Source organism: Lemur catta, chromosome 7 (assembly GCF_020740605.2).
Source record: "Lemur catta isolate mLemCat1 chromosome 7, mLemCat1.pri, whole genome shotgun sequence".
Lineage (NCBI taxonomy): Eukaryota > Metazoa > Chordata > Mammalia > Primates > Lemuridae > Lemur > Lemur catta.
The window spans coordinates 92,242,434-92,269,473 of NC_059134.1; the positions used below are offsets into that span (position 1 = coordinate 92,242,434).

Genomic DNA, 27,040 nt, shown 5'->3' on the forward strand with positions numbered 1-27,040 from the left:
CATGCCACAAAGCCCAGTCCTGACGCTGGCCCTCCCGATCCCAGACTGTCCCCCTTCTAGCTGTGGCTTCACCTCTGGTCCTTCCCTCCCAGGGCTGCTACACCGTGATCCTCAACACTTTCGAAACCTACGTCTACCTGGCTGGGGCTCTCGCCATCGGGGTGCTGGCCATTGAGGTGAGTAGAAGCCCCACTCCCACCGCTCTGCAGGGGGCAGCCCACCCCCACCCCCCGCCATTTCCTTACCCAGGACCAAACGGGTGCCCGCTGTGGGCACTGCAGGGTAGAAGCCCAGCTGGCTGTCTGCTGCCCGAGCGTTATCCCTGGACCCTGGAGATGATGCATCAAGCCAGTCTCCCGGCAGTGGGGATGGGCAGGCCCTGAGACCCCCCACGGCTCTCCCACTCCCCCATGCCTGCCCCCACCTCCACCCCAGCTCCGAGGTCCGGGATGCGAAGCGATCAGCACAGCTACCTTGAGGGACGGGCAGCAGCCTGTGGTTCTAGATCAGGCCTCTTTGGAGTGTTCGGGGCCTGTGGGGCCTTGTTAACCTGCCAGTGGTGGTCCTAGCCCCCTTTGCCTGAGGGCCCCAGAGCCGCCTGGAGAAAGGCCGGCTGCTGCAGACCGTTCGCAGCCACCACTAGGTGGCGCTGTAGCCTTAAGGGGGAGCTGCTGCCCCTCCTGCCGTCCTCCCTGAGATCTCGAACCCGCTGCCTCAGTGGGCTGGATGGGCAGCTTCGCCCACCCCTCACCAACCCCAGGACGGGCTCTCTGGGGCCCCAGCCAGCCCTCGGCCTGCAGGGAAAAGAAGTCAGACGGCCTGATCCTCCATTTCCCACTGTGCCCAGCAGCCCCGCGAGAGCAGTTCTGCAGAGGCTATTGCGGATGAGGACAGGGAGGGTCATTCATTTATTTATCCATTCATTTATTCAACAAGCATACCCTGAGCCCCTGGTCAGCCCGGAGAGGAGGCAGAATCCTGCTCGAGGCTGAGACCTCTACTGTGGCCACTGAGCCTCCTGGAGACCTGGCCGTGAGCCATGGTCTGGGGACTGTTCCTTGGGCTACTTGCAAGAAGAGCTCTGGCCATGGTGACATTAGCTAATCTGGTCAGAGGGGAGTCCCCGAGGCAGGGTTTCTGCCTGCCCCGCCTCCCCGGGGCCCTCAGACAGCTGTTCAGGGGGTTAGCATATAACTCTGGGGAGGGTTGCCTGTAAATACAGTCCTGCATCATTGCCCCCCACTTAAATCTCACCACCTTCCTGTGAGCTAGCAGGGAGAGCGCAGGGGTTATGACCACGGAGTCAGACTGCCTGGACTCAAACCTTGACTCCCCGCTTGTAGCTGTGTGACCTTACGCAGGTTATGTGACCTCTCTGTGCCTTGCTTCCTGGTCCATGGAAAGGTTCCCAGGAAAGCACTTAGAACCAGGCCTGGCACTCGGTAGAGGAGCTCCGGATATTTATTCAGGCCCAGAGAAGGGAAGTGCTTTGCCCAAGTTCACCGCTGGCAAATCAGGGAGCTGGATTTGGACCCGTGACTCAGTTTCCAAAGTTTCCCTCCTCACGCTACGCAAAGGGGGCCAGGTGGCTGGTGAGAGGGGCATGTCAGGAATCCCCACGGGAGGAAGGCGCTGAGAATGACAGGCGAGACCCGGTCCTGCCCCAGAGGCAGACGGCCCCTTCCCCTGGGAGTGGGCTGGGCAGCCCTGGGGGCCGTGGGCCCAGCCTGACAAGCCGACTCCTGCTTTCTTTGCAGCTTTTTGCCATGATCTTCGCCATGTGCCTCTTCCGGGGCATCCAGTAGATGGTGTGGCCCGACGCCTCGGCCCGCCCACCACCGCCCAGCACCCAACGCGCTCCGCTGCCCCTCCCGCCGTCCTCTTGGCCCCAGGGGAGGAGATGAGGCCGTCACGGATGGCCAGGGGAATAGAGCTATTTTTTTAACAAGAAATGAAGACAAAAATAAGGACTGATGTACCCTCGCCTGGACTCCAGGGCAGGTGCCATGGGCTCTCCGCAGGGACCCCAGCACCCGGGCCAGGATGCAGTCTGCTCTAGAGACCAAAGGAACACCAATCCCAGGCCCCCTCCTTGGCCCAGCCAGACTGGTATCCCCAGGCCGGGGCCCACTCTCCTCACAGCTTCAGGACCTGGTGCCAAGAAAGTGAGGATTTAGACAACAAGGAGGCAAAAGCAAACCTCAGAGAAGTCATCCAAGCCCAGTGGGGCCCAAGGAGACTCAGCCACCACGTCCTTGAGGACTCAGAACCTACAGTGCAATCTCTGGCCCACCGGAGGGTGGAGTTGTCCCCACCACAGGGCAGGGCCAAGAGTGGGCTGCAGACACTGGATGCGAGAACAGCCCTGCCGGCAGGGTCCTTGTTTTCCCATCTGTTGGACCAAATAATCTTGAAGGCCCAGAGAGGGGCAGTGGCCTGTCCACAGTCACACAGCACACGCATGACAGTTCTGAACGAGAACCTGAGTTGTCTCCAGGCCGCTGGCACTTCATGCAGGGCTCTGTCACATCTGCTGCTCACACGCCCCCTGGCCTTGGCATCCTGGTTCCCACAGGGGAGAGAGAACCCGGCCAGCTGTACAGCTAAGACTCTGCACTATGTGTCCCCGCCCTCCCTCAAACTTCCCCACACTTCTGAGTCCCCACAAAACACGTGTCTGCACATCACATCCCCTTGTCCACTCCGCCCACCTCTCCCCACAAGCCACCCCCTTCCCCGTCCTTCCCCAATTCCTTGGCTCCCAGAGTGCAAGAAACCCCCATGGTCATCTGGGTCTCCCTTTCCCCACCCAGAACTGAGGCTTGGTTGTCTTCTGCACACTTGCCAAGATTCTCCACTTTCTTCTTGCATACCTCCAGGGACGGAGAGCTCACTACCTCCCAAGGCAGCCTTCTGCCTTTGGACTGCTCCGACTTTAGCAGAATATACAGAAGAGGTTTCTGGTTTTCTGTGGTACCGTCCATGGTATCCCACTTGCTCCCTCTCGTTCCCGGAGTGTTAGGGCTACACATTGACTCCCCTGAGCCCTCTTCTTTCCAGGCTCTAAAGTCCCCAAGGCATCTCTGCCATTTCTGCTGTGACAAGGTTTCCTGTATCTTCACACTGTCCATACATTTCTGAGTATTCCCTCTAGGCTTGGGCAGGGACACTCACAACATACATGCCTCAAAGTCTAGACTAGTGTTGGCAACCGGATTGCAAGATGCCTCGACCCTGATTCATCAGGAGTGGCTGCGGAGGCTGTGCCGAGGATCCAAGGTTTGGTCTGGGGTCATTGGGAGAGGGCAGCACAGTCCTGATCGGTGATGTCTGCCCCACACCCTCAGGGTGATTAGTGATGTCTGCCACAGGCACAGGGATGGAAGGAGCGGCACGATGCCTGCCCTCTGCTCTCTCCACCGTCCCTCTTCAGATCCTACAAAGAGCCTGTCCTGTCTCACAAGCCGCTGGCACCCTGTACCAGCTCCCTGCCTCTGCTCATGCTTTCCAGCTAAATCCGGGAGACACAGAGCCCAGTGCTCCCGTGCCTGCCACCTTCTGAGATGCAGCCTGGAGCTCTGTGCCTGCAGGAAAGATTCGGTGTGACCCTCCTTCCCGTCCTCCTGCTGTGCCCACCAGTCCTGGGCCTCCCCCTAGGTTTCTGATTTGGTTTTCCCTGGCGACTCCATACATGAGCTCCCTAGAGACCCGGCTCCCAGGATCCAAGCGGACCTGCAGCTGGGACCCCAGCCTGGCCTGAGAAGGGCCTAGGGCCTGACCCTCTCTGGACCCACCCACTTGATTAGCTCCAGCTTCCCGGCAGAAGCAAATGGCTGGTCTGGGGTTAACCAAAACCCCAAACCCAGGCTGGGCAGGGCTAGAAATCGCACAGCTCCATGGCTCCAGTCCAGAGGCATCCCAGGCTTCTGCCGCCCATGGAGGAGCTAGAGGGAGGATCTAGGAGAAAGGGCTGATCACTGAGGAACAGTGGCTCAGGTGGGTTCAAGGTGGATCCAAGACTCCCCAAGGACTTGCTGTAAAGGTGCCGAGGAACCTGCATCCGCCACTTCAGCTCCCAGCCACTGCCCACCGTCCCGGGCTGGAGGGAAAGCAGGCCGTCTCTGCTCCCATGGCATGCGCCCAGGCTGGTAGCTATCGGCAAGGCTGCCTGAGACCATTCCTAGGTGCCAAGGAAAATAAAGCCCAGCCCAAATCAAGCTGGACCCTCCCTCCCTGCACAAGACCTGCAGGCGCCAGGATTCCAGACACAACCCACAGTTGGCTGCTGGCTGGGGAGGGGGCGGTGGGCAGGGATGCCTCTTCCCACCCCAGGATACAACAGCCCGTAACTGAGACCTCCTCTGACCCCACTAACAGGGCAAGGAACAAGGAAGACTTTACACGGCTGATCACACACCCTACCCTGTTCCAAAAGCCACTTTCCTGAAGTTACTGCATCTTGGAGAAAGGGAATCTATCTTAGAAGCGGGGGGTCAGGGGCTCAGCCCCTCCCCAGGCTCCCTACTGACATGCAGCCTTGTTGCTTGGGCCTCCCCTGTCCTCTCTCTGTCCTTGCCTAAGGGGCCCAGACAGGACTCCCCAAACCAGCCGGGGCCCCAGCACCCCACTTCCCCAGAAGCCCCCTCCTCCCCTCCCCTGCGGGCCCTGTGTTGAAAGTCTATTTTGAAAACTGTACATGTTCCTTGCGGTAGATAGCAGAGCTAATTTATCATGTTTATCTCCTGTGAGCCCCCGTTTTTATATTATATATCGAGAGGAGTTTTTGTAATATAAAGCAGGACGCCCACACTGATGGTTTTGCACTGGTTTTTGTGACTGTTTCTTACAAAAAGAAAAAGGAACGAAGAATAAATAGTGACCGTGAAGAAAGGTGGTCTTGATTTGGGGGTGGGGGTAGCCCGAGGCTGAGGCAGAAGCTTGACAAGAGGGTGCTGGGTTCCGGCTGCAGGGGGACTGGCAGAAGAGGCATTCCAGCTCACCCCAGCCTTCCCGGCTGGAGGGGAGGGTCCCTCTCCCCTCTGTCACTGCCTCCTTCCCAACCATAACCCTTCCTTGCCTTAATGTCCCCTGCCCCCGAGGCCACATCTGTCCTGCAGGTCTTATCTGACCTCGGGGGCCCCCCACCCCCACCCCCACCCCCAGGGTCCACTACAATGAAGTCTTACTAAGCCACACACTATGTCACGAGCTCTGCTCTGTGCCCCGGCCTGGAGAGCCCCACCCCGGGGGGCAGGCCACGCCCCCTCGCCACCCGGCAGCTGAGTGGAAGGTTTGGGGGGCGCAGCCCCAGCAGATGCCGGGCGCAGGCCAGACTCGGGACCCTCCGCTCCCCGCCTGCCTCTGGCCACGGGGTCTACCTGCCACGCCGGCAGTTACCGGGAGCACAAACCAACCATCAGCCTCGGGGGGCTTCGCTGGGCCTCTGCAGGCCTGGCGCAGATGGGAGACTGAGGCTTTGGCCTTTGGGAGGCGGCAGTGGGCTCCCGGCCGGCCGGTCTCGGCAGCAGGGGGACAGCCCTCTAGGAGGAGCCAGACTCGGACGCCAGGACAGAGGGGCCCTTCCCCAGAGTCCAGCCTCCTATCCCTTCGGCCGCTCTCCTCAGCTGCGTGACTGTGGTGGCGCCACCGCTCTGCTGGGCACGGGCCATGGCACTAGGCACGCGGCTACAGGGGCAGCTTGGCCCAGGCCAGGGCCCGCCAGGCGGCAGCACCCCCACCTCCCCCGACTCTGTCCCAAGAAGGGGGAGGAGTCTGGGCCGGTGGCCATCCCCCTTCACCACGTCCCCCTTCACCGCATCTCGGGGACTCGCCAGGCATGGGGGGGGGCTCCCGGCACAGCTGGGGGACCTGCAGGGAGAGGCAGGGAGGGGTCTCGGGGCCTGGGGGAGCGGAGAGGCAGGGCCTGCTGAAATGTGTGTTTACTCCCCTGGGGCCCACGCGGCCAGGCCTCGGGGGCAGCTCCCTGGTGGGGGGGAGTGGGGCGGGCAGGGCTGAGCCAGCTGGACACAGGCCACGGCGTTCCTCTCCTCCCCCATCTCCAAACGCCATCACTTACAGTGGCTCCACCGGGGCTGTCTGTGTGCCCACCTGTCCGTGGGGCCCGTGCGTGTGGCCGCTGGCAGCCTCTGAACTCAGAGCAAGCCCAGGAGAGCTCACCACGGGCCAGGCCTGAGGTGGGGACAGGGCCTCTGGCTGCAGGTGGCCCATCTGCAGAGGCTGAAAGGGCAGTGCCATCTCAAAGACAGCCCACCCCTGCCTGTCCACCCTCTGCTGGGCTGTGGGAAGGGGCACTAGCGCACACGTGTGTGTGTGTGTGTGTGTGTGTGTGTGTGTGTGTGTATTCAGGGGCACGCATGGGGAGGGCCCAGGTTGAGAGGTAGGGGCACAGGGCCAGGTTCTCAGGTTTTCCAGGCACAGAGGGAAGCCAAGTTCAGCTGCCTGGGCACTAGGTTGCCTGGGGGTGCAGGGAGAAGGAGGGAGTTGGTCCACAGCCTCTCTCAAAAGCCAGAAGGGCTTCCTGGCAGAAGAGGCTGGACCCTCGACTTAGCCCACTACCCCTATGACTTGACTTGACTTCAGTCTGCCTGCCCAGGGGATTCGGAGGCCAAGAGACCCAAGAAAAGGAGGTGCCACTGTGTGGAGTGAAGAATGGGGGTGCAGAGGCCCCCATCTCTCCCCAAACCAGGATCTCAAACCTGGAAGCCCAGGAGAACACAGCATCCGGTGAGTGCCCAGGAGGAAAGGAAGGCCACCACCTCTGCCCGCCTGGGCCAAGGCGGGGGTCCTCCTGCCCTCCAGGAACCAAAGGGAAACAGAGGCCCCAGAGCCACCCTGCTCCAGGCACGGGCAGGGTCCCCTGGCCCAGCAGGCGGCTAGACTTTCTTGGGTCTTCGGCCGACCTGGTAATAGTAGTAAACGCTGATGATGACAAAAAGGAGGCGGCTGGCCAGGAGCAGCAGGGTCCCGAGGGACATGAGGCCCGTCTCAGCCAGTGTGGCAGTGACCACTGTGGGAGAAAGGCCAGGGAGGGGACAGAGGTCAGAGGAGGGGATATGCCCTCACGCCCCACCACACGATGCCACGCTGAGCCCGGGGGGTGCTGCCAGCGGGGAAGGGCAGCACCCACCCCGCCCCTGCTGAGCCCACAGACGTTTCTGTCCTGATGTCCCCATGTGGCAGGAACCAGGGCACAGCATGTGGGCACAATTGAGCGTGTGCTGTCACACAGGCGCTGGGTACACAGTGAGCAGCGGTGCGGGAGGTGCAAGGCTATGGATCCACACGTGTGGGTTTAGAAGATACAGGTACGTGTCAGGTGTGTGCACGCAGGTGTGTAGGCACACGGGTACACAGCCAGGTGAGTCCCCACCCCTCTGCCGCACCCTACCCCCACCCCAGACAGGTTTTCATCACTTCCTGCAAACGCAAGTGGCTGGAGCTGGCAGGTGGGGGGCAAAGCTGCCCACCTGCACCCCGCTCAGCCTCCCCTGCCGCCCACCCCAGGACTCACCCAAGAACTGGACCCCGAAGTAGCAGGCTTCCGTAAGCAGGGTCCACCGAATGATGACCTTCTCAGCCGTGTAGAGCGCGTTCCACATGATCAGGGAGATGCCTGGGGGGTGGGGGAGGACAGCCTGACTCCCTCGGGGCAGGGGCAAGGGCCTGTCCCTCCTCTCTTTGGCCACTGCTGCAAGACAGCCAGGGCCCTGGACTCCACGTCCCCGCCCTGCCTCACAGTCCTCAAATCAAAGGTGTCTGTCCCTGTCCCATCCCTTCCAGCCTGCTCCTGTCATTTCCAAGGCCCTATGGGACACTGGGCAAGTCATTTCTCCCCACTGGACTCAGTCTCTTCATCTGCAAAGTGGGAGAACGGAGCTGCTGCCCCCACTCACATCTGGTTCTGTCATTAGGATCCTGCGGATGGAGTCTGTGAGTTAACGGGTTACGTGCTCAGGTGATTGGGTTTTCTTTCTGAATGGAGTCCTGAGGACAGAACACCTGAGCCCATGAAGGAATCATCACTCTAAGGAACACCCAGGGGTGAGGGACAGACACTGCTCTTTAGTGGAAGAGCTACCCATTCAGCCTCTAGTAGGCCCCGATGGCCAGTGTCTGCTGGCTCTGAACACCAGGGGTCACCACATGTGGACACATTTTATTTCAACCACCCTTACTCCAGAGGAGCTGAGACTCTACTCTGCAGGCAATAGGGAGCCATAGAATGTTTTGGAGGGAGGGTGGGGGATAACACCTATGCTGAGCTTTAAAAACTGTAGTCCAGCTTCCTAGCAGCCACTGTGTGCACCTCAGATCAGAGGATCAGGTGGTTCAGATGCTCTGGGGCTACAGACGGGAGGGGTGTCGCAGGCACAGTACTGACTCTGCCTCTCCTCGAGCCCACTCAGCCCACTGTGAGGCCCCGGAGAGCTGGGCCTGGGCCTCCTTCGTGTCCGCACCCCGTGCCCAGGGCGGCGCACTGACACACAGCAAGCATCAGCGCGTGCTTGCCCCAGGTGGTGGCGAAGGTGAGTCCCAAGCCGCGGGCGTATGCCACCCATGGCCACAGGGTGGCAGCATACACCCAGCAGAGACGCCCGTCGGCGGGGCGGAGGGGCGGGGCTGCAGCATCCGGGCAGGGGCAGGAGGGGCCCGGCAGAGGATGGCCCCGCGTCCCCGCCTGGGATCCCCGCAGCCCGTGGCCTCCCCCAGAGTCCACCCCAGCAGAACTCACTGAGGAGGGCGCCACCATAGAGGCGGATGGGGGTCTTGCTGGTCACCTCGGCTCCATCGAAGACCGCGTCGTAGAGCTGGTCGGGGAAGGCGAGGGCCTGCGGGCGGTGGGAGGGGGGACTCAGCGGCCAGGCCGGGGAGGGTTGGGGGGGTGACTGTTGACATTTCCCACGGACACTTCTCCTTCCCTCCACCAAGGAGCAGGGCCAGGGTCCCTGGGGTGGTCCCTGGGGCATCCAGGGTCGGGACCTGAGGGCCCCCACCCCTCCATGCCGGGACAGAAGGCTCCAGGGACAGTCAGGGCCACAGACCTTGGAATCTAGGATGCCCCAGGGCAGGGCACTGGTGGGCATGTGTCAGGAGCTGGGCGGATGGCCCGACAGGATGGCAAGGCAGGGAGAGGCAGCGGGGGGCCGGGGCTGGGGTGGGGGCTCACCATGACAGCAATGCCGGAGAAGAGCACAGCAGAAACAAACTGCCAGACCCTGGGGAGGCGTGGAGAGGAAGGTCACAGCCAGGCCCCCCGCTGCCACCCCAGGCCCCAGGGGACCCTCCCTTCTCCAGCCAAGGTGTCCAGGGATGGCTGGTTCTGGGGAGATGATGAGATGGGATGGAGTCAGGGGCAAGATGAAACAGGGGCACAGCCAAAATGAGGGGGTCTTATGCATCCCCCCACCCTGCCCCCAAAACAAACTCAGATAAATGCTCACCTGAGCCCCAAAGGCTCCCGAACAGTGAATTTGGTCTCATTGCCCAAGACCTGGCTGATCTGTGGACACAGTGGGGTCAGAGGCAACCAGGGGAGGGCAGCTCTCAGCATGCCCGGCCCCTCATCCTCCCAGAGCCCCTGGCATGCCCAGGGATTGGGACGGTCACACTGAGGCTGCTCTGTCTCCTGCGACCCCTTAACACCGGGGATGAAAAGCAGCTAAAAATATGGTGGCTAAGACTGAAAGCTCAGGGGTCCGCCCGATGTGGGCTTGAATCCTGGTTCTGCCACTTACTGGCGTGACCTCAGGCAAATCACTTAACCTCCCTGAGCCTCAGTTTCCTCATCTATAAAATGGGCTAATAATTGTCAGTCGATTCATCTCCCAGTGCTAGCAAGAAGATTTAAAAATGCGTATACAGGCTGGGCACGGTGGCTCACGCCTGTAATCTTAGCACTTGGGAGGCTGAGGCGGGAGGATTGCTTGAGCCCAGGAGTTTAAGCTTACAGTTAGCTATGATGACACCACTGCACTCTAGCCCAGGCGACAGAGCAAGACTCTGTCCCTCCCACCAAAAAAAAAAGTGCTTACACAGCAGCGGGTGCAATACCTGGCACATAACAGGCACTCAATTAATTCTAACGATCTGTTTTTGTTATTGTTGTTATTCTCCTGACGTCTCCATTAGATTTCTAGAAAAATGATCTAAGTCCTAGGACTCCTGCAGCTCTGTGAGCCTCAGCTACTCTCCTCAAATGGCGGGTCAGACCAGCCTCCCCACATTGGTGCTCAGAGGCAGGCCCCTGCCCGGTGGCCCACCTTGGAACGGTGCACCTCCCCGTCATCGTCCTCCCCGCCCACACCCAGGATCTTCCGGGTCTTCAGGCGGCTCACGAGGTCCGTCTGGCTGTGCTTCTTCATGAGGGGTGGGGGCTGCTTGGCTGCCATCTTGTCCTTGAGCCCGGCCTCTGCAGAGGGCTGAGGGGAGACAGAGGCCTCAGGCCACCTTCCCACCCAGCCTCCAGACCTCAGGGGAGGGGCCCAATACTGGGGGAGGCCAGACCCCTCCAGGCTTGCCCAGGCCTCCCATCAGCCTGGGGTAGCAGCAGGTGGAGCCCAGCTGGCCTCAGTTTCCTCATCTGTCAAATGGGCTGTGGGGATGCTCATCAGGCCCGTCTGACTCTGGGAGCCTCATCTGGCCTGAATGGACCCGACGCACCCCATCCCACCAGGCTGACCAGCCCTGGAGGATTGGTGACCAGGAAAGGGCATGCAGGCCTGGATGGGGACCACACCCGAGCTTCCTGGGGGATGGGGGGAGGGGCCTGGGTCAACGGGGCGAACAAGGCTACGAAGAAGGGAGGGTCTGCCCAAGCCTGGGCCAGGTGCTTCTGGGGTCCAGGCCCCCACTGAACTTCTCCCAGGCAATCATGCTGCCCAGCAAGGTCCCGTAGCTCCCTCCCACCTCCTTCAAACAGGACCAAAGGAAGGGGAGGGGGTGGCCCGGGACCCAGCCGAGCCAGAGGAGGCAGGCCAGGGGTGTTGGCAGGGACGCTGCCGAGGCCTTGCCCCTATCACCACCCCCACCCCAGGTCTGCCGGCGGCCCCCCACAGCCGCAGTTCCCAGCCACCCCCAGCAGCGTCTCGGGCCAGGTCATCAGCACCTGCTGTGTGCCAGGCCCTGTGCCGGGGGACGGAGACGCGGGTGACGGAGACGCGGAGATGAGCGGAGTGCCCCTCGTGTCTTCAGTCAGTCGGAACCTACACAGAGGAGACAGGGGTGAAGACGGGGAAAGGACCGAGAACGGGCGCAGGCTGAGACTCTGGGTGGCCCTGGCTCCCCTCGTCACAGCCACCCTGCGAGATGGGCGCTGTTTATGCCACGCTGCAGAGAAGGCACCAAGCTCCCTGGGCGTGGACAGAAGACGGGAGTGAGGAACAGCAGTGAACAACGGCAGTGCCACCACCCCACCGCGGCCGCGGGCCGGCACCTCACGTCCACTCACACCCACCCTCCGGCAAGGCAGAAAACCATCCCAGGGACAGACAAGGCTCAGAAGCTGCCGGTCCCCCTGCCAGGGGACCCTGCCATCTCAGTGCCGTGTGGCCCTGGCAAATCTCATCCTCCCAGCCCCAGGCAGGGCTGGCAGAGGCCAAGCGTGGGAATGTCCCCAGGAACGTGGGAATGTCCCCGGGGCACCTCCTGTTTTCAAGCCTGCCAGTATTTTCAAACAAAATAAAGCACCCAAACAAATAAACATCAGAACAGGGAATGAACCGTGGGGCATCTGAATAATGCGGCTTTAGGTCAATGAGGAGGCAGTGTACCAGCTCGAGCGGGAAATCACAGCAGAAGTCGACACGGAAGGTCTTCAACGGGTGTCACGTCCAGGCCAAGTGGCCCCCCTACAGCCCTGGGCCTTAGTCCCTCATCTATAAAGGGCGTGGCTATCCTTTCCCCCTCCCCACACACAGGTCTCGGGTGATGGGAAACCAAGGGCGGTGACTGTGACAGCAGTCCCCTGCGTGGCACATGGAGGCTCTCAGATAAGGCTGCCATGGTGTGTGCCAGCCGGCAGGGGAGGCAGCCCACCCCACCCGGACTGGGAAGCCAGGGTCTAGTCTTTCATCACCTGGCTCCCGGGGGGCCCAGGACGCTGTCCCAACACCTCAGCTGTCTGCCACCACTTCCCTGTGAATCCAGATAGAAGCTATAATTAGCCTCGTCCCTCCGGCTGCCAGGGAGGCTGCCCCAAGAGCCAGCGAGCTACTGCTAAGAAGAGCCCAGATCTGGCCCTGCCCTCAGCAAAGGACACGTTAACTGTCCCCGGCCGTTCCTCACTCTTTCTCTTCCAGCCTCCCCTCTGGGCTTTCATTTTTATAATACATACAGAAGAACTGACTTTTTTTGGTTGTGCAGTTATATGAACTTTAGCACATATAGATTCATGCAGCCACCAGCTCCAAATCAGGACACAGGGCAGTTCCCTCACACCGAAAAATCCCTCTTGCTGTCCCAGCTGGCAGCCGCTGATACATTTTCTGTCACTACAGCTTTGTTGTTTTTTTTTTTCAAATTATGTCCCATACACGGAATGATCAAGTATGCAGCCTTTCGAGACCAGCTTCATTCGGCACATGCCTCTGAGATCCATCCAGGTGCTGTGCGTATCGAAATCCACTCCTTTTCATGGCAGAGCAATATTCCCGGGGCCACACGCGCTGGTTTGTTCATCCATTTGCTCACTGGAGGACGTCTGAGTTGTTTCCAGCTTTACGATAGAGCTGCTACAGACATCCGTGCGCAGATTTTTGTGGGACAAGTTTTCATTTCTCCACGGTAAACACCAGGAGTGGGATCGCTGAGCCGTACGGCACATCTCCACTGAACTTTCGGAGAAAGCGCCACACTGTCCCTCAGAGCGGCTGTCCCAGTTCCCGAGCCCCAGCAGGGCACGAGCGTCCAGCTCCTCCACGCCCTGTCCTTTCCCTGCCAGTACTCGTATGTCGGGCTTTATTTGAGTCCTTCCAGGCCCTCCTGGCTTTCCAGCCCTCCTCGCGCAGTCCTGCCGCCCCCTCCCTGGCCGCGTGGCTTGGGCTCTGTTTCCCTGTGAGACGGAGCCATAATTCCCACCTCCTGGGGATTGTGGGGCAACAAAGAGAAGCTTGGTGACAGCACTCGGGGCAGCACCGGCACATCTGAATGAAGAAGCCGCATTTGGGGAGGTCGTTGAGCCAGGTGCCCTGGTGGGGCGACAGGCCTGGGTGGGGAGGGGGCGCGGATTAGAGCAAGTTACTTCTCCGCTCTGAGCTGCAGCGTTCTCGTTCTCGTCTGTGAAATGGAAACGACCGCCCTTCCTTTTCCCCCAGAGCCTGTCTGAGGAGAAACGACATAATGGACAGAAAGCGCTTTATAAGGAGCCAGTGAACTGCTAAAGCCAGAAGGCACAGTGTTGCCCGCGTAACTGTGCCTGTGGACAAGTCACTCAATCTCCACGTGCCTCAATCTCCCCATCTGTAATTGGGGAAAGAAAGGGTCCTATCTCATGGCGATGTTGCGAGAGTAGAGGTCTCCGTGCAGTCCGTGGGGCACCGCCACGCTCCCCGGCCCCCCATGCCCTCCCATGCCGCAGCGGCTCTGGCTGGAGCAGGGGAGGCTCAGGTGCCAGGGCTGAGAGCGTTTCCCAACCTCGCCACCCCATTAAGCAAAGCGCCAGACCTAGGTCCCAGGGCACAAGGCCCACCAGGCCTAGACTGTGACAGCGACCTGCCTCAGGGTGCTTCCAAGCAGTAGAAGCACTGCCTTCCTCTGCCTGTTGACCCCTCCCCACCAACTCTCTCTCTCTCTCTCTCTCTGTCTCTCTCTCTCTCTCTCTCTCTCTCTCACACACACACACACACACACACACACACACAAACGCTGTTCCCCTCTGCACCGCAGGTCTGAGCCCATGACAGTGACTACAAAGGCTGTGGAGACATGTCAGCGCCAGCCTGCTGGGGCTGGATCCAGAGTGGGCACTACAGTGTCCTGGGTGGTGTCACCCAGGGTGGCACAAGCTTTATCCACAGGCACTGCCATCAGGTACCTGGGCTGTGGGACCCACTCTGCCCATCCTCAGAGCCCAGGCCCAGCAGGGAGTTCGCCACAGACAAAGGACCCCCGTGGCCTCCCAGGGAGAACGTGATAGGAACTTCCTCTCCAGGGAAAGGATCCGCCACACCCACCTTTCAGCGCAGCTAACTGCCCTGAGCACTGCGTCTGGCCCTGCTTCAGCCCCAGGATTGGGCCCTGCAAGATCATATCCACCCACCAGCCCCTAAAATGCCCTAACCCCAGGATGGCCACACCCGCCCCCAAGATCTCCCCTCGACCCTTCTTGCCTCTCAAGGCCACTCCAAGTGTTTATTTCAGGCCTGGCACCATTTTAACCTAAGTGGGGACAGAGGGTGTTTCCCACCACTCCGGCCCGTGCACCCTGGCCAAACACTGGCCTTGGGGTGGGTGGACCTGGGCTTCAATCTAAGCTCTGGCCTCTTACCAGCAGTGTGGCTTTGGGCAAGTCACGACAGCTCTCCCAGCCTCAGTTTCCCCCTTGTGAAATGGGGTCATGAGAATGCCTGCCTGGCAGAAGAGCTGGTGGATAGAGAGGGGGGTGCAGGTGGGTGCCCGCTGGCAAAGTGCCCGCCCAGGGAGGGGCCCAGCTCGCCTTCCGCTTCCCTCCCTCGCTCAGCTGTGCACAGTGGAAAAATCTGCCAGTCAGCACTGCCAGGCTTCCTGTCCCACCCAGCTGCGTTCTGAAGGGCCACAGGGCTCCCCCAAGGGGCCAGGCTGCGGGAGGGTGGGGGAGGGGCAGGCAGGACCTGCCAGCTCACCTGCCCTGCAAGGAGAGGGGAGATAGTGGTTTCCAGAGCCAGGCCCTGGGATCCTGAGCCTCTGCCTTCTGCTCCTGGCCAGCCTCTTCAAACCCAATTTCCAGCTACACCTGGCACCTGTCCTTTGAACAGTGGTTCCCACTGCTGACCCTTTACCCAAGAGGGAGGGTCCTCCCTGACACTGCCCTGCCCCCTGCCCCTTGCTCAAGGCCATCTTTGCACGGCCCTTCTTCCCAGAGCGCAAGGCCCTGTCCCTCCTCCAGACTCTCATAGGTCTCAAGGGCATTTCATGGCAGTGTGGTCCCCTAAGAAGGAACAACCTGAAGTTAAGGCTGGTGTCATGCTCGTCCGTGTATCTCCCCTGGGCCGAGGTGCACAGTAAGTGCTTTGTCAGCACAGGTGGGATGAGTGGCAGTTGGGCCAACTCCACCCAGAACGCTCGGCCTCACGCAAGGTCAGACGTGGCAGGCCCGAGCGGAGGCTCTCCTTGAACCGCACACTTGACAGAGCAGGAAACTGAGGCCAGAGGGGGCTTTGCAGTTAGGCAGAGCTGGGTTTGCATCTGGTCACCCCTACAGGTCTGGTGGCCTTGGGCAAGCGGTGTCACCTCCACGCCCTCAATACAGTGGGAATCGCACGACAGTGCCTTGCTCGTGTGGCACCGAAGAACTAGGAGAGTGGGTGCAAATGCTCTGGGCAGAGGGGTTGGCATAGGGCTACCTGGGGGGGGGGGTTAGAGGACTGGATGGGAACACCAGGCCCCTGACCTTGTCCCCACCACCTCAGAAAGCTGTGGCATCACAGGGCAGGGACTTCTGTTGGTTCTGTTCTCTGTGCCTGGGACAGCAGCCAGCACAGCACAGGGGGAGCTTAGCAAGTATCTGTGAGTGAATGAATGGGGCCAAGGTGGGACGCCTACCTCCTCATCTGCTATGGAACCTGAGGTCCCCTTAGCTCCCAGTGGCAGCAACAGAGGGGCCACGACAGGAACAAGCAAAGCCCCCCCATCCCCAGGCTGAACCAGGCCAGAGAGAGGCTTATCAGGGGTGCAAGAGTCAGGGGAGGACGACACACTGGGGGATGGGGTGGGCACATCCTTAATGATTGGGAAAACTTGGGCTCAAATCCTAACTCCTCTTAATGGCTCTGTGACTCAGGAAAGTTACTTAACTTCTCTGAGCCTCCATGCCCCGTCTGTGCAACCAGACATCTACTTCTACTCAGCGCGCGGGTCTGGGGTGCGCGATAATGAGGAAACGCAGCCGAGGGGCCTGGCACCTGGCGTGTGCTCCACAGAAGACGGCAACTGCTAACATGAATGGACGGCGGATCAGACGGGGCTGTGGCATCCTCCCCTCGCAGATCCTGGAGGACTTCCCCCAACCCCCTGCATCCCTCCCAGGAAGCCTGGTTTCCATAGAAACAGATGGACTGCAGCACTGTCCCCAACATAGAGACTGTGCCCATGAGGGCTGGCTTAGAAAACCTGACTGGCCGGAGGAGGGGGGAGAGGAAGGGGCCCGGAACATCCACCAGCTGCCACTAGCTGCCGAGCCTCGTCGTGATTCAAGAGGGAGTCACTGCTGCCGGGCAGCTCAGCCAAAGAACCACTTCCTTTCCAAACAAGACCCTCTGTAGGGGCAGCACACCTGTCCCCTGTCCCTCCCCATCTGGTAAGCAGGACAGCTGCCCCAGGGCTCGTTGGGGGGGCCAACTACCTCCAGACCAGAAATCCCCACGACAACCTATGAGAATGGCCATTTTATTGCCCCCATTTTACAGATGAGGAAATTAAGGCCCAAGTGATTTATTCAAGTGCCCCTTGAGGTAAGTGGCAGAGCTGGTTTCAAACCAAGTTAAATGTGCCTTACCGGGATACCCTGAGAGGAGCTGGTGTGTACGTGCGGGGGCATGGGGGGGTGGGGCTTGGTGAGCTTGGCACCCCAAAGGAACTGAGCACTAAGCCTGCTTCCCTGCAGCACCTCCCCTTGAAATTCCCTGGCAGGTCGCCAGCATCTGAGCTCCTCCCTGGGGTCCAGGCTCCCTTCGGTTAAGGCCCTGAGACTCCAGCAGGACTTGGGAAGGGCTGCAGGGAGCCCCATTGTTCTGTTATCACCTTGATGCAGAATAGCTGGAAATGGGGTTTGACACAGGGCAGCACCAGGAGGGGGCAGTGGGCGCTGGAGCCTCGGGGCCGTGGCCGGGGAGAAGGGCAGGGAATAACGCCGCCCTGTGGCTCCCGGTGGCAGCAACAGAGAGGCCATGACAGGAACAAGCAAAGCCCCTCTCCCCAGGCTGAGCAAAGCCAAGGGGAGAGCCTGCATCATCCAGCCCCGGTGTGGTCCCCTCCAGGGCCACCCATCAGCCCCTTGGGCAGGATGAACCCATTATAGCCCTGAGATGTGAGCGGTGAATCCCACTTCTCAAGGGTTGTAAACAAAGGGACCTGTGTTCAAATCTTGGTTCTGGGCTACCAGCCCCGGGCCTTCGGGCCGATGAACCTCTCCATGAAGGAGCCTCACGCCTTCCACCATCAGTGGGGTGCTGGTGCCTGCCCCACAGGCTGTTGGGAGGGTGACAGCTAATCTAGAAGTCACAGGATACAAAGGAGGCTTCTTTAGCACCGGGGCACTATTGACGCCATCGCAGCAGCCTCGGGGGGTGCAGGTTTGGCCAGGGGGGTTCTCAGGGCGCCCCGCGAAGGGAGGCGAGGCTGCCGTGCGGCAGGGCCTCCGCTGCTCCAGCTGGCTTGCTGACAGCCGGTCCCTCGATAGCGAGAGCGTAATTATTCCAAGGGCCCGGCCTGCCTTAGTCAGACTGTCTCTCAAGTCTGAGCCAGGGGAGGGCAGAGCTGCTTCATCCATCTCCCTCCTCATCTCAGCATCGCCACTGGCTGGCTCACTGTCACGGCTGCTGCAAAAAGTGGGGATGACAAAAAGTAGGACTGGCAGGGAGGGGGGAGCATGGTGTGAATCCTGCTGGGCCAGCAAACCCCGTCCCTGTCCCCGTCCGTCCCTGTCCCCGTGAGGAAGCTCTGAGCCCAGAAAAGGATGCCACGCCCCATTTCGGAGAACCTCCAGGAACATGAACCCCGGGAGCTGGGAGCTGAGGGTTTGCCCTGAAGCTAGAAGGCTGGCAGGTGTGTCCTGAGTCCCTGGGCTCAGAGACAGGACAGCTGAGGTCACCTGCAGATTCTGCCATCACTGGTAAGCCAGGGTCTACCCTTGGAACTCGGTTTCCCTATCTAAAAAAACGGGAGCGTGGTCTCTAAGGCCCCTCCTGGCCCTGTGTCTCGCTGGCCACACTCCAGCTACACACTAGGCCCTAGTCAAGCTGCCGCCCCCAAGCTGCCCACCCCCGTCAGCGCCGGGGCCAACACACAGATTCCTTCTATCTTCCTACTCTTTCTTTTGAAGGTTGCCCAATTGCCAGAAAGGCAGAGGAAAGCCCAAACTTTCACCACAAACATCTCCAAAGCTACAGAGACAAAAATAAACATTCCCTGCTGTGCTGGAGAGGGCAGGGCTGAGCAGGCCACAAGGAGGGGACATCCCCGGGGGCTCCACCCAGGGGTCTGGAGCTGCTGCTGTGGTGGGGGGGCTATGGGTCACCACTCAGAAGTCACTGGGAGGGCTCTTCCTGTCCCCACAGTCACTCACAGAGGGCAGAGCACGTGGAGGATTCCTGACCTTTTCTACCCAGAGTGGGCCAGCCTCCCCCTTGGTCCAGTGACCGTGTCACGGCCCTCAAGGGCAGCTAGTGCCGTCACTGGGACAGCCTGGCTTCCGGATCCCATGGGGCCAGGGCTCTGGTGAGAATGCAGCAGGCACCTCCCTCTCCACACACCCACCCCCCCCCTTCCCTCCCCCTCCCCCTCCCCCTCTGGCTGCTCAGGAACTTAGAGGGAGGAGAGGAGGAGGGTGGAAGAGGAAAGAGGAGGGATTTCCTTGAAGGGATGCTCCACAGTTTTGAGCCAACTTTTTCAGAAGCAATTGGTAATCTGTCTTCCAGGTGAGTTGAGGGAAGCAGGTGGAAGGGGCCCGGTACTTTACCCAGACAGGAATGGGCCACAGCCACAGTTCGTAATTATTGTCTCCCCCAGCATCTGGGGCTCTGGCTTAGTGGTTAAAGGACCTGTGCTTCATCCTGGCTCTACCACTTATAAGCTGCATGGCCTTGGGTGGTGCCTTCACCTCTCTGGGCCTCAGTTTCCTCATCTGTTAAATGGGCATAATGATACCAGCCCCTCAGATGCACAAAAAACCCACCTAAAACAGTACCTGTTTTGTAGTTAATGTTCAGTAATAATGCTGCTGTTATTTTTAGACTAGGAGACTCAACTCTTTTGCCTCTATTCCCCCCTTGACCAAGCCGGCTTCAGAACAGGTCCCCTTCCAGGGATTATGTGCCAACACAGAGTGGGGTGTTTAGAAGGTGGGTGGCCATACGAACGAAGTGGGACGAGAGAGCACAAGGGTCACTTTGAGTCTGGAGGAAGATGCTGCCCTGACAACAGGTGGGCAGGGAGAACCTGGGAGGTGCAACAAAAGGTTTCCAGACATTTGGAGCCCCGAGGGGCACTGAGCCTGGGTGGCCCTCCTCCACATCCCTAGCACTGGGCCAAGCCAGCCCTGGGAGGGCCCAGCCAGCGTTGCTGAATGAGTAGTAGAGACGCAGGGTGTAGGGCAGGTATCGTGAGCCAGGAATCTGCCACTCCTGGGCTGTGTGTCCGAGGATAACATATATCGTCTCTGAGCCCCACTTCCCTCATCCGTGAAATGAGGGGGCTTCATCCCTTCTCAGCCAGCCTAGCTGCCTATCTCTCCCCACCGCACCCACCTGTACCCCACTTCACCCCAGCCACACAGCAGGCACATTCCAGCCTCAGGGCGCTGTGTGCAGGATCTTTGCTTCCCATGGCTATCTGCACAGCTCACTCCCACACCTCCCTCACAGCTTCAGCTCAAAAGTCACCTCCTCTGGGAGGCCTCCCTGACTACCCAATTTAAAATGACAACCCCCTCCCCAACTTCAACACCCCCAACACTTGACTCCTCCCCTCCCCTCCCAGTACACTGTATCATTGGCTTATTTGTTTTATTAGCTATTTGCCTCCCTCCCCTTTAAATGTCAGCTCCATGAGGGCAAGAATCCTTTGTTTTGTCCTGCGCCTGAATTTGTGCCTGGCACTTTGTCCAATGAATCAGTTTTGGCGTAGTGTTCACAAACACTTTGTCCACTAAGTAAAAGTAAAGAAAAGCCGGAGACTGTGTGACTTTGGGGCATTACTTATTAATTCCACACCCTGGGAGGGGCAGGCCCTTTCTCCAGCGGAGGTGGGGCTATCATAAGGACTTGGTGGGACTGAGTATGGGCTGGAGAAGCCGCAGGCGCCCTGGGGACAGGGCTCTGCAGAGGACAGGTCAGAGCTGTGGAACCAGCAGGTGGTGACAGCTGGACAGGGGTGAACGGGCCTTGGCCTCAGCCCTCCACCTCAGATTTGGAAGGGGCTGACAGCATGTGGCAGAAGAGAAGCCAAGGCAGCTGGTTCCCCAGGATGTTGGGGCCAGAGAGGACTTTAAGAACAAGATGACCCATCCTTCAGATGGGACAACAGAGGCCTGGAGAATACCCAGTCTTATTTCTGAACACCCCGAAGAGAAAAAATCTTTTCCTTTCTTTCTTGAGGTCTGGGGCTGCGGCTAAGGTATAGACAGTGCCCCCTCCTGGTTCTGCGACAAAACGACCCCCGTGTCCCTGGGATCTTACAGGCTACAGGTCGGGGCCCCCTCTGCACAGGCCGCTGGGAGTGGAGGTCCGAGGGCCCGCACAGGTGGGGTGGGCAGCGCCGGGACTCCTCCCCGCAGGCCGGCCCCAACAACAAGTTTGTCTAAAAGGAAAAGAAACCAAGCAGGAAGTGCGGGGCAGCGGGGTGGTGAGGCGGGGACCTGGCCATCTGCGCGGCGCCGTGAAGGGGTCTGGGGGTTCTCGGTCTCCGCCCTGCTCCTGCCCCAGCTTCCATCGCTAGTGGAGAAACCCGCTCCCCTTTGTGCTGCGGGAGATGGCGGGAACCTGTGATGGGTGGGGACGAGGGAGGGGGCGCGGGGACCCAAGGCTGGCCGGGGGTGGGTGCGGCAGTCCTGGCCCTTCCTCCGCAAGACCCCCCCGGGGTAGGTGCGAGCATTGTGCCCACGCAGGGGCCCAGCCCACTGGGCGCCCGGCCAGTGGCCGCACACTGCCCCCTTCCTGCGTATCGCACGACTTCGGGAAAGTGGGGGGCGTCTCTCTCCACCTGTGCTTCCCCTGCCCACCCGCTAACGGGGCTTTGGGCGCGGTCTCGCCTCGGTTTCCGCCTGCTCCTCTCCGGCCGGCTTGGGGACTGGGGTCTCTCCCAGCCTTGCTCCTGCCCCTCCAATCCGTCCCCTACCTCTCGGCTCCAGACACTCACCCACTTTCTGAGAGCCGGGCCTGGGCGCGGAGGTCCCCAGGCGGGGAGCTGCGGGCTGTTCGGCGCCCCCGGGTCCTCCCGCCCAGCCCCCGCCCCCACGGCCCCCGAACCAGAAGGTCTGGCCAGACTGTGGGCGGCGGGAACTCCGCCACCACCTCCGTCCGCAGCCCTGCGTGGGGGGAACTCGCAAGTTTGTACCGCGCACTCCTCCGGCCGGGGAACAATGGCGGGAGGGGGGAGGGGACGGCGAACCGAGCGCAGGGTACAGGGTCAGACCCCAGGGAGACGGAAACTGCTTTCACTGTTTCTCTCTTGCTCCGAAGCAGAGGGTGCGAGCCGGAGAGGCGGGGGCCGAGGACGAGATAAAGGGTCCAAGAGAAAGGCGACGGCGGAGCGAGGAAGCCGGGGAGAGAGGGAAACCGAGTCAGAGGGAGGGGCAGCGAGGGGACCGTGCGAAGGGAAGAAACAGAAGGGGCTGCGGGACAGCGCCCGGGAGAACCGGGGAGGGGACCCCTGGGGTCCCGGCTGAATCCGCGGGTGCCAGCCGTCCTGGGGCGCCCGGCTCGCGCGCACCGGGTCCTCGCCGCCCCCTGCGGTCCCGGCGCCCGCGGGAGCCCGGCCGGGTTGCGCTGCGCAGGCGACGGCGGCGGGAGGGGAAAGTGCGAGGCCGGGAGGCGGCGGCGGGGAGCAGAACTTACGTGGCTAGCGCGGGCCCGGCGGACGCTCCGGCCTCGGGCGCTCACATCGCGCCGCCGGCGCCGGGCAGGGCAGGGCAGGGCCGGCCGGACTGAGCGCGGCGCCCTGCGCGGCCGGGGCTTACCCGAGTCTAGCGGCCCGCGCTGGTCCCTCCTCTCGGATCCGCGCGCAAGCCAATGGCGCGCCGTCCCCTCCCACGCGCCGGGCTGCCTCGCCCCCGAGGGTGGCCGCCGGGGCGGGGGGAGGCCGGGCTCCCCGGCTCCCCAGCCGAGGCTTTCCTGGAGGCCGCCTGCGGGGGGCGCGCTCACGCCCTGGGAGAAGGCGCCTGGGATTGGAACCAGGGCGCGGGGACACTCTGGCGCGGCCCGCGCCGCCCAGGAAGAGTTTTTTGGCAAGTTCTGAAGACGGTGCCCCTTTTCTTGGGACTATTCACATCCCCGTAGGTTGGCAAACCATAATCTTAAATATCCTCGCGGTGTCTCCCGGAGCCTAGGCCAGTGTCTACAATGGAAGGGACTGTTTTGGCTCATAATGATACCCAAGTGTGTAATGACACAGTCACGACAATGGTTACCGTTTGCTGAGCGCCCGCTTGGTGTTAAGTATTAACTCATTTGATTTGCACAACCCATGAGGTCCCTGTGATTAGTCCCATTTTACAGACGGTGGTCATGAATGTTTGATTCCGTTTAGCCTCAGGCCTCCAACCTAGGGCGGTGGCTTGCTGTGACTTGGCCAAATAACATGACCCGGCCAGCATGCTCCACCTTACAATGCAGCTTCAGCCATGCTGCTGTAAGTTGCTCTGTCAGGGGACAGGGATCTTATCTGGAGCTCTAGGATGCTTGTGGGGGGTACAGTTGTCAGACCTTTTATCTCTACACACCCTGTGGGGACAGAAGGTGGAGATGGGGTTTAAGGGTTCTGGAGGTTGTGCAGTGGCCTGTCAACCTAAAAGTGCCATGCTCCTACAAACCACACACACACACACACACCCCCAGGATTCTGGGCTCCTTCAAGCCCTTATGGTGGGGGGATAACGTGCTCTCCCACCCCAAGTCTCAGCACCCTGTGCTCTCCTTAGAGAATGTCTGAGTCTCTTCATCTGGTCTGATAGTCACTGCACTTGGAAGTGGGGGCGGGGGGGGGGGGGGCCTGAGGGGACAGGAAGCTCTGTTTCACAAGTAAATTAGACAGAGAGAGGCGAGTGGCTGCCCCAGGCATCTAGCCAGGTGGGCATTCTGACTCCAGGTCTGACTTCTGTCTGCACCAGTTCCTTAAGGGTTAAGCAGGCTCTGGAACCACTTGGTCTGGATTCAAATTCTGGCTCCGCCTTTTAGTGACTATGTGGCCTTGGGCAAGTTAATCACTTAGAGTGACAAAGGGCTGTAGAGATTTAGAGTTAATAGTGGCAGGCACCTCTGCACTTACTGAGCTCTGACTATGCCAGCAGACTCCCACTGCCCTCACCAGAGCTGGGACTGGGCCCGAGAGGCTGTGCGTTTTGCAAGGGAGTAAACAGAACAGTGCCTAGCTCATAGTGAGCCCTCAGCGACTGATAGCTGTCCCGATTTCCAAGGTAACCAAACTCTGATCCCGCAGTGCCACCAATGCTGCTCTGAAACACCTGATCAGTGAAAGCCAATAATAAATGAATGAATGAATGAATCAATCAATCAAAGTATGTGACTCCAGATCAGGACTGTGTAGGTGTGTTGAATGACACACAAACCCAAGAGCCACTGGGCTTGGGGCTCTATAGTGGTCTCTGCAACAACTCAGACACTCAGTTTTAACAGAGCTGGGTCACGCCGGGCTGATGAATTCATTTGTTCACCCTCTTCTGCCTTTGCAGCATGCAGGACTCCGGGTTGCTGAAGGGAGGGCCCCAGCCCCACTGGTGTACAGTGTCCTCCCTGACTTGGAGATACCTCCCAGTGCTCCACTTGGTGTGACCCTAAAGACGAAAAGCAGGGTTGATCTGTGTGGGTGACACCAGAGAGTCCAACCTTACATCAGCAGGAAGGCCTTTGTAACGATGACTCCAAAACCTTCAGTATGGAAGAGGCTGCCTTAGGAGTACTGAGGGCCCTGTCGCCAGCAGCATGCAAGCAGAAGCCAGGGAAGGGTTGATAAGGACACCAGAGGAGGGATTCACACCTCAGGTGGTTCTTGGCGTGGATAACCTTTGAGCTCTGGCTGTGCTGATTCTGCATTCTCTCAGTTCCCCAGCTTATCAGCCGGACGCTGTGGAGGCTGGGAGCACGGGCTGGGCCACGGCTGCTCCACCATCTTTTGCAAAGGAGGTGATCGTGACTGGGCCCTTCCTGTGTGCGAGGCAAGGTGCTAGGTGCTGAGGCCCCAGGGGTGAACAGGACACTGTCCGTGTCTCTGGAGGGCTCATAGCCCCTGCAAGAGGGATGCACATACAGCAGCCAACAGCAGCAGCACAAACAGCTCAGAATAACAGGCAAAATGTTCGGGCCCTGAAGCACCCACCAGAGGTTCCTATTCCCCTCCTTCTATGCACTTTTCCAAAGAGAAGTGTGTCCAGTTCAGAAATACTCCTTAGGCTGCCATTCTGCCCGTAGTGTCTTTGAGTTATCTTATCTTTACATTGGGCATGAAGAAACTCACCTTGCTGAGCTGTTGGGAGGATTAAAACTGACATTCATAAACTGCACGCCGATGCCCGGCAAGAACAGGTGCGTGGCACAGGGAACAATGCGGTGAGGATGACAGGAAGTGGTTAGGACCCCGGCTCTGCTCCTAATCAGTTACGTGACCCTCTGCTGCATGTGAGAAATGGAGATACAAAAATATCTGCCTCAGAGCTTATGAGAGTCAAGTGAGGTGATTTGATGAAAAAGGTTTGCAAGCTGGAAATGCTGATTTCTATTATTATAATTATTCTTACTGTGGTGAAGTGTTCCTCTCAAGACCCCAGGATGGTAGGGATGGGGGTGCAGAGCCAGAGATGCCGGGGGGTGTCACTCTCTCCAGACTCCTGCAGGAGCCCGAGAGCAGCTGGGGCTCCATCTGCCCCGGCCACCCTCAGCACGGGCGGCACACCTGCTTTGTGCCTGGGTGCGAGTGAGTGTACAGAGTGCCTGTGTGTCTGTGTCTGTGCCCGTGCAGGTGGGTGTGTGAAGGTGGGGTGGGCACGGGGACTGCCAGTGTCTGTGGCCAGAAATCACTTGTGGATTGTGAATCCCTGAGGAAAGAATGAGGAAGTAATTGGATTTCAAAGATGCTTGCAGCGAGACTCCTGTTAGCACCCGGCGGTGGAGGAGAAGGCTGGGGGAGTAGAATCGGGCCTCGTCTTTGGGGCTAGGCCTGGGGATAGAGGTCTCAGCAGTGACCCCCCTCTCTGGGGGTAGGGGGGAGGCGTGTAGAGGAAGATGATATGGTCAGAGGCCTATTGTGGCTGAGCCCAGGGATTTTGGAGATGACAGACCTGGGTTCCAATCCTGGTTATGGGACCATAGATCAGTGATTTCACTTCTCTAAGCCTCAGTTTCCTCATCTGTAAAATGGAGATGATCATGGGGCCCACCTTATAGGGGTTAATGGAAGTTTAACAGAGAGGATGCATGTTAAGCCCTTAGCACGGAGCAGGCACATTGTAAGTTCTTGCTGCTGAGGTTATTATTAGGCAGCTCAGAAGAAGGAGGGGAGGGAGAAGGCCTCAGAGTGCCGCTGCTTTGTAAACTGTAAAGGGTTGCTCTGGGGAGAGAGTTGTCAAGCCAGGGTTAGCTGTGGCTGCCACAAGGAGCACCATCTTGGCCCAGCAGAAGGGGTCTCCACTGCAGGACACAGGGAGTGAGGCGGAGGAACTGGGCTCTCCTACGGCCTTCCTGTCCCCCTCATGGTTTCCCTCACTTCCTCCAGGGCTTCCTTCTCTGTGAACCTGCCTGGTGAGCAGACCCCCGGGGCTCTCCTCTCCACCCCTGGTGGTCCCAGACGGAGCCTGGGGACTAGAGAAGCAGCTGGGAGCTCAGGATCCCCCAGGAGGGCCTCCCCAGCACAACCTGCCCCTCCTCCAGCTCGGGAGCCTGAGCAGGTCTCCCTCTCCCCGCCTCCCCGCGGCCGCCCTCCCTCCTGTGAGTCATCCGTTCCACGCTGTTGTTGCTCCAGGACCATGAAATGTCAAGCAGTTTCTTACCTGTGGGAGACAGAACTGATAGGGATGGGGGAGACTGTGACAGCGCAGGGAAGCAACAGAAGACCTCGGCCAGCCCCTTCCTGCTTCCTGTCATGGGGGGCTCAGGGGGGCAGATAAGAGTAGGAGTTAGACCATCCTGGATTTAGGTTCAAGGCCCTAGGCCTCTGCCAACCAGCTCTATGGTCTTAGGCAAGTTACTCAGCCTCTCTGAGCCTCAGTTTGTTCATCTGTCAAGTGGGAAAAAGAAAATCATGAGGATGCACAGGGTCCTTGGGGGATGGGGTGAGACTGCATGTGTGAGCCCTGAGCTCAGGGCCTGGCTCACAGGACGTGCTCACTAAACGTTCATTGACTCAATGAGTGAATGAACGTGTGGAAATGGCAGTGAGTGGGGTGGAAGGGTGCATGTGACTGTCTGCAGGAAAGCCACCCTCCACCAGCTGTGAGAGTGGGCGAGAGGTCTGGGGACCTTGTATTCTAGGCCTAGGACACCTGTTGCTCTGTGCTGGTGCTGAAGAGGCAGCTTCCAAAACTCAGGGAGGACGGAATATGGACCGCCCCTTGTGGGCACAGCTGCCGCTTCTGCAAGCCACGTAAGAGCTTCAGCCTGGGTCCAGATTCTCTGGAAGTGCCAAGCCCTAGTCAAGAAAAGAGTTGCTGTGGGGGAAGGAGGGTAGCAGAGTTTGGACCCTCAGCTTGGGTGACCCCAAGACCCCTTCACAGTGAGAGCCCACAGCAGCCACTCTGGGCTGTGGCATAATTGTCTTGGACCCTGGGCTGCCAGCTAGGGCTGTGCCTACCACAGCCTCCTGCCCAAGAGGCTGCTGGACCGCTTGGGTAGCACAGCCAGGGGAGTCATTATTATCTCAAAAGATAGCATTCCAAGCCCTTACT

General features: G+C 59.8%; 2 protein-coding genes across 6 annotated transcripts in view; one reads left to right on the forward strand and one right to left on the reverse strand.

The window, feature by feature from the left end:
* The window catches only part of TSPAN18 (tetraspanin 18), a 176,337-nt gene extending 171,451 nt beyond the window's left edge, over positions 1 to 4,886 (forward strand). For all 4 annotated transcript variants that reach the window (XM_045557871.1, XM_045557872.1, XM_045557870.1 and 1 more), the window contains 2 exons: positions 93 to 176; positions 1,758 to 4,886. In XM_045557871.1, the coding sequence (XP_045413827.1) occupies positions 93 to 176; positions 1,758 to 1,805 (132 nt within the window). In that variant the 3' untranslated portion in view covers positions 1,806 to 4,886. The remainder of the gene's footprint in view (positions 1 to 92; positions 177 to 1,757) is intronic.
* TP53I11 (tumor protein p53 inducible protein 11) lies at positions 4,814 to 22,107 on the reverse strand. 2 transcript variants are annotated; one of them, XM_045557874.1, is made up of 8 exons: positions 21,984 to 22,107; positions 11,126 to 11,222; positions 10,281 to 10,439; positions 9,462 to 9,520; positions 9,188 to 9,236; positions 8,753 to 8,849; positions 7,532 to 7,633; positions 4,814 to 7,027 (listed from the first exon to the last, which is right to left on the reverse strand). In XM_045557874.1, the coding sequence occupies exons 3-8, from the start codon at positions 10,407 to 10,409 to the stop codon at positions 6,894 to 6,896; spliced, it is 570 nt and encodes a 189-aa protein (XP_045413830.1). In that variant the 5' UTR covers positions 10,410 to 10,439; positions 11,126 to 11,222; positions 21,984 to 22,107; the 3' UTR covers positions 4,814 to 6,893. The 2 variants fall into 2 exon arrangements, with proteins under 2 accessions (XP_045413830.1, XP_045413831.1); XM_045557875.1 differs by lacking the exons at positions 10,281 to 10,439; positions 11,126 to 11,222; positions 21,984 to 22,107 and having other exon boundaries at positions 8,830 to 8,849; positions 9,462 to 9,501.
* Positions 22,108 to 27,040: the final 4,933 nt, after the last annotated feature.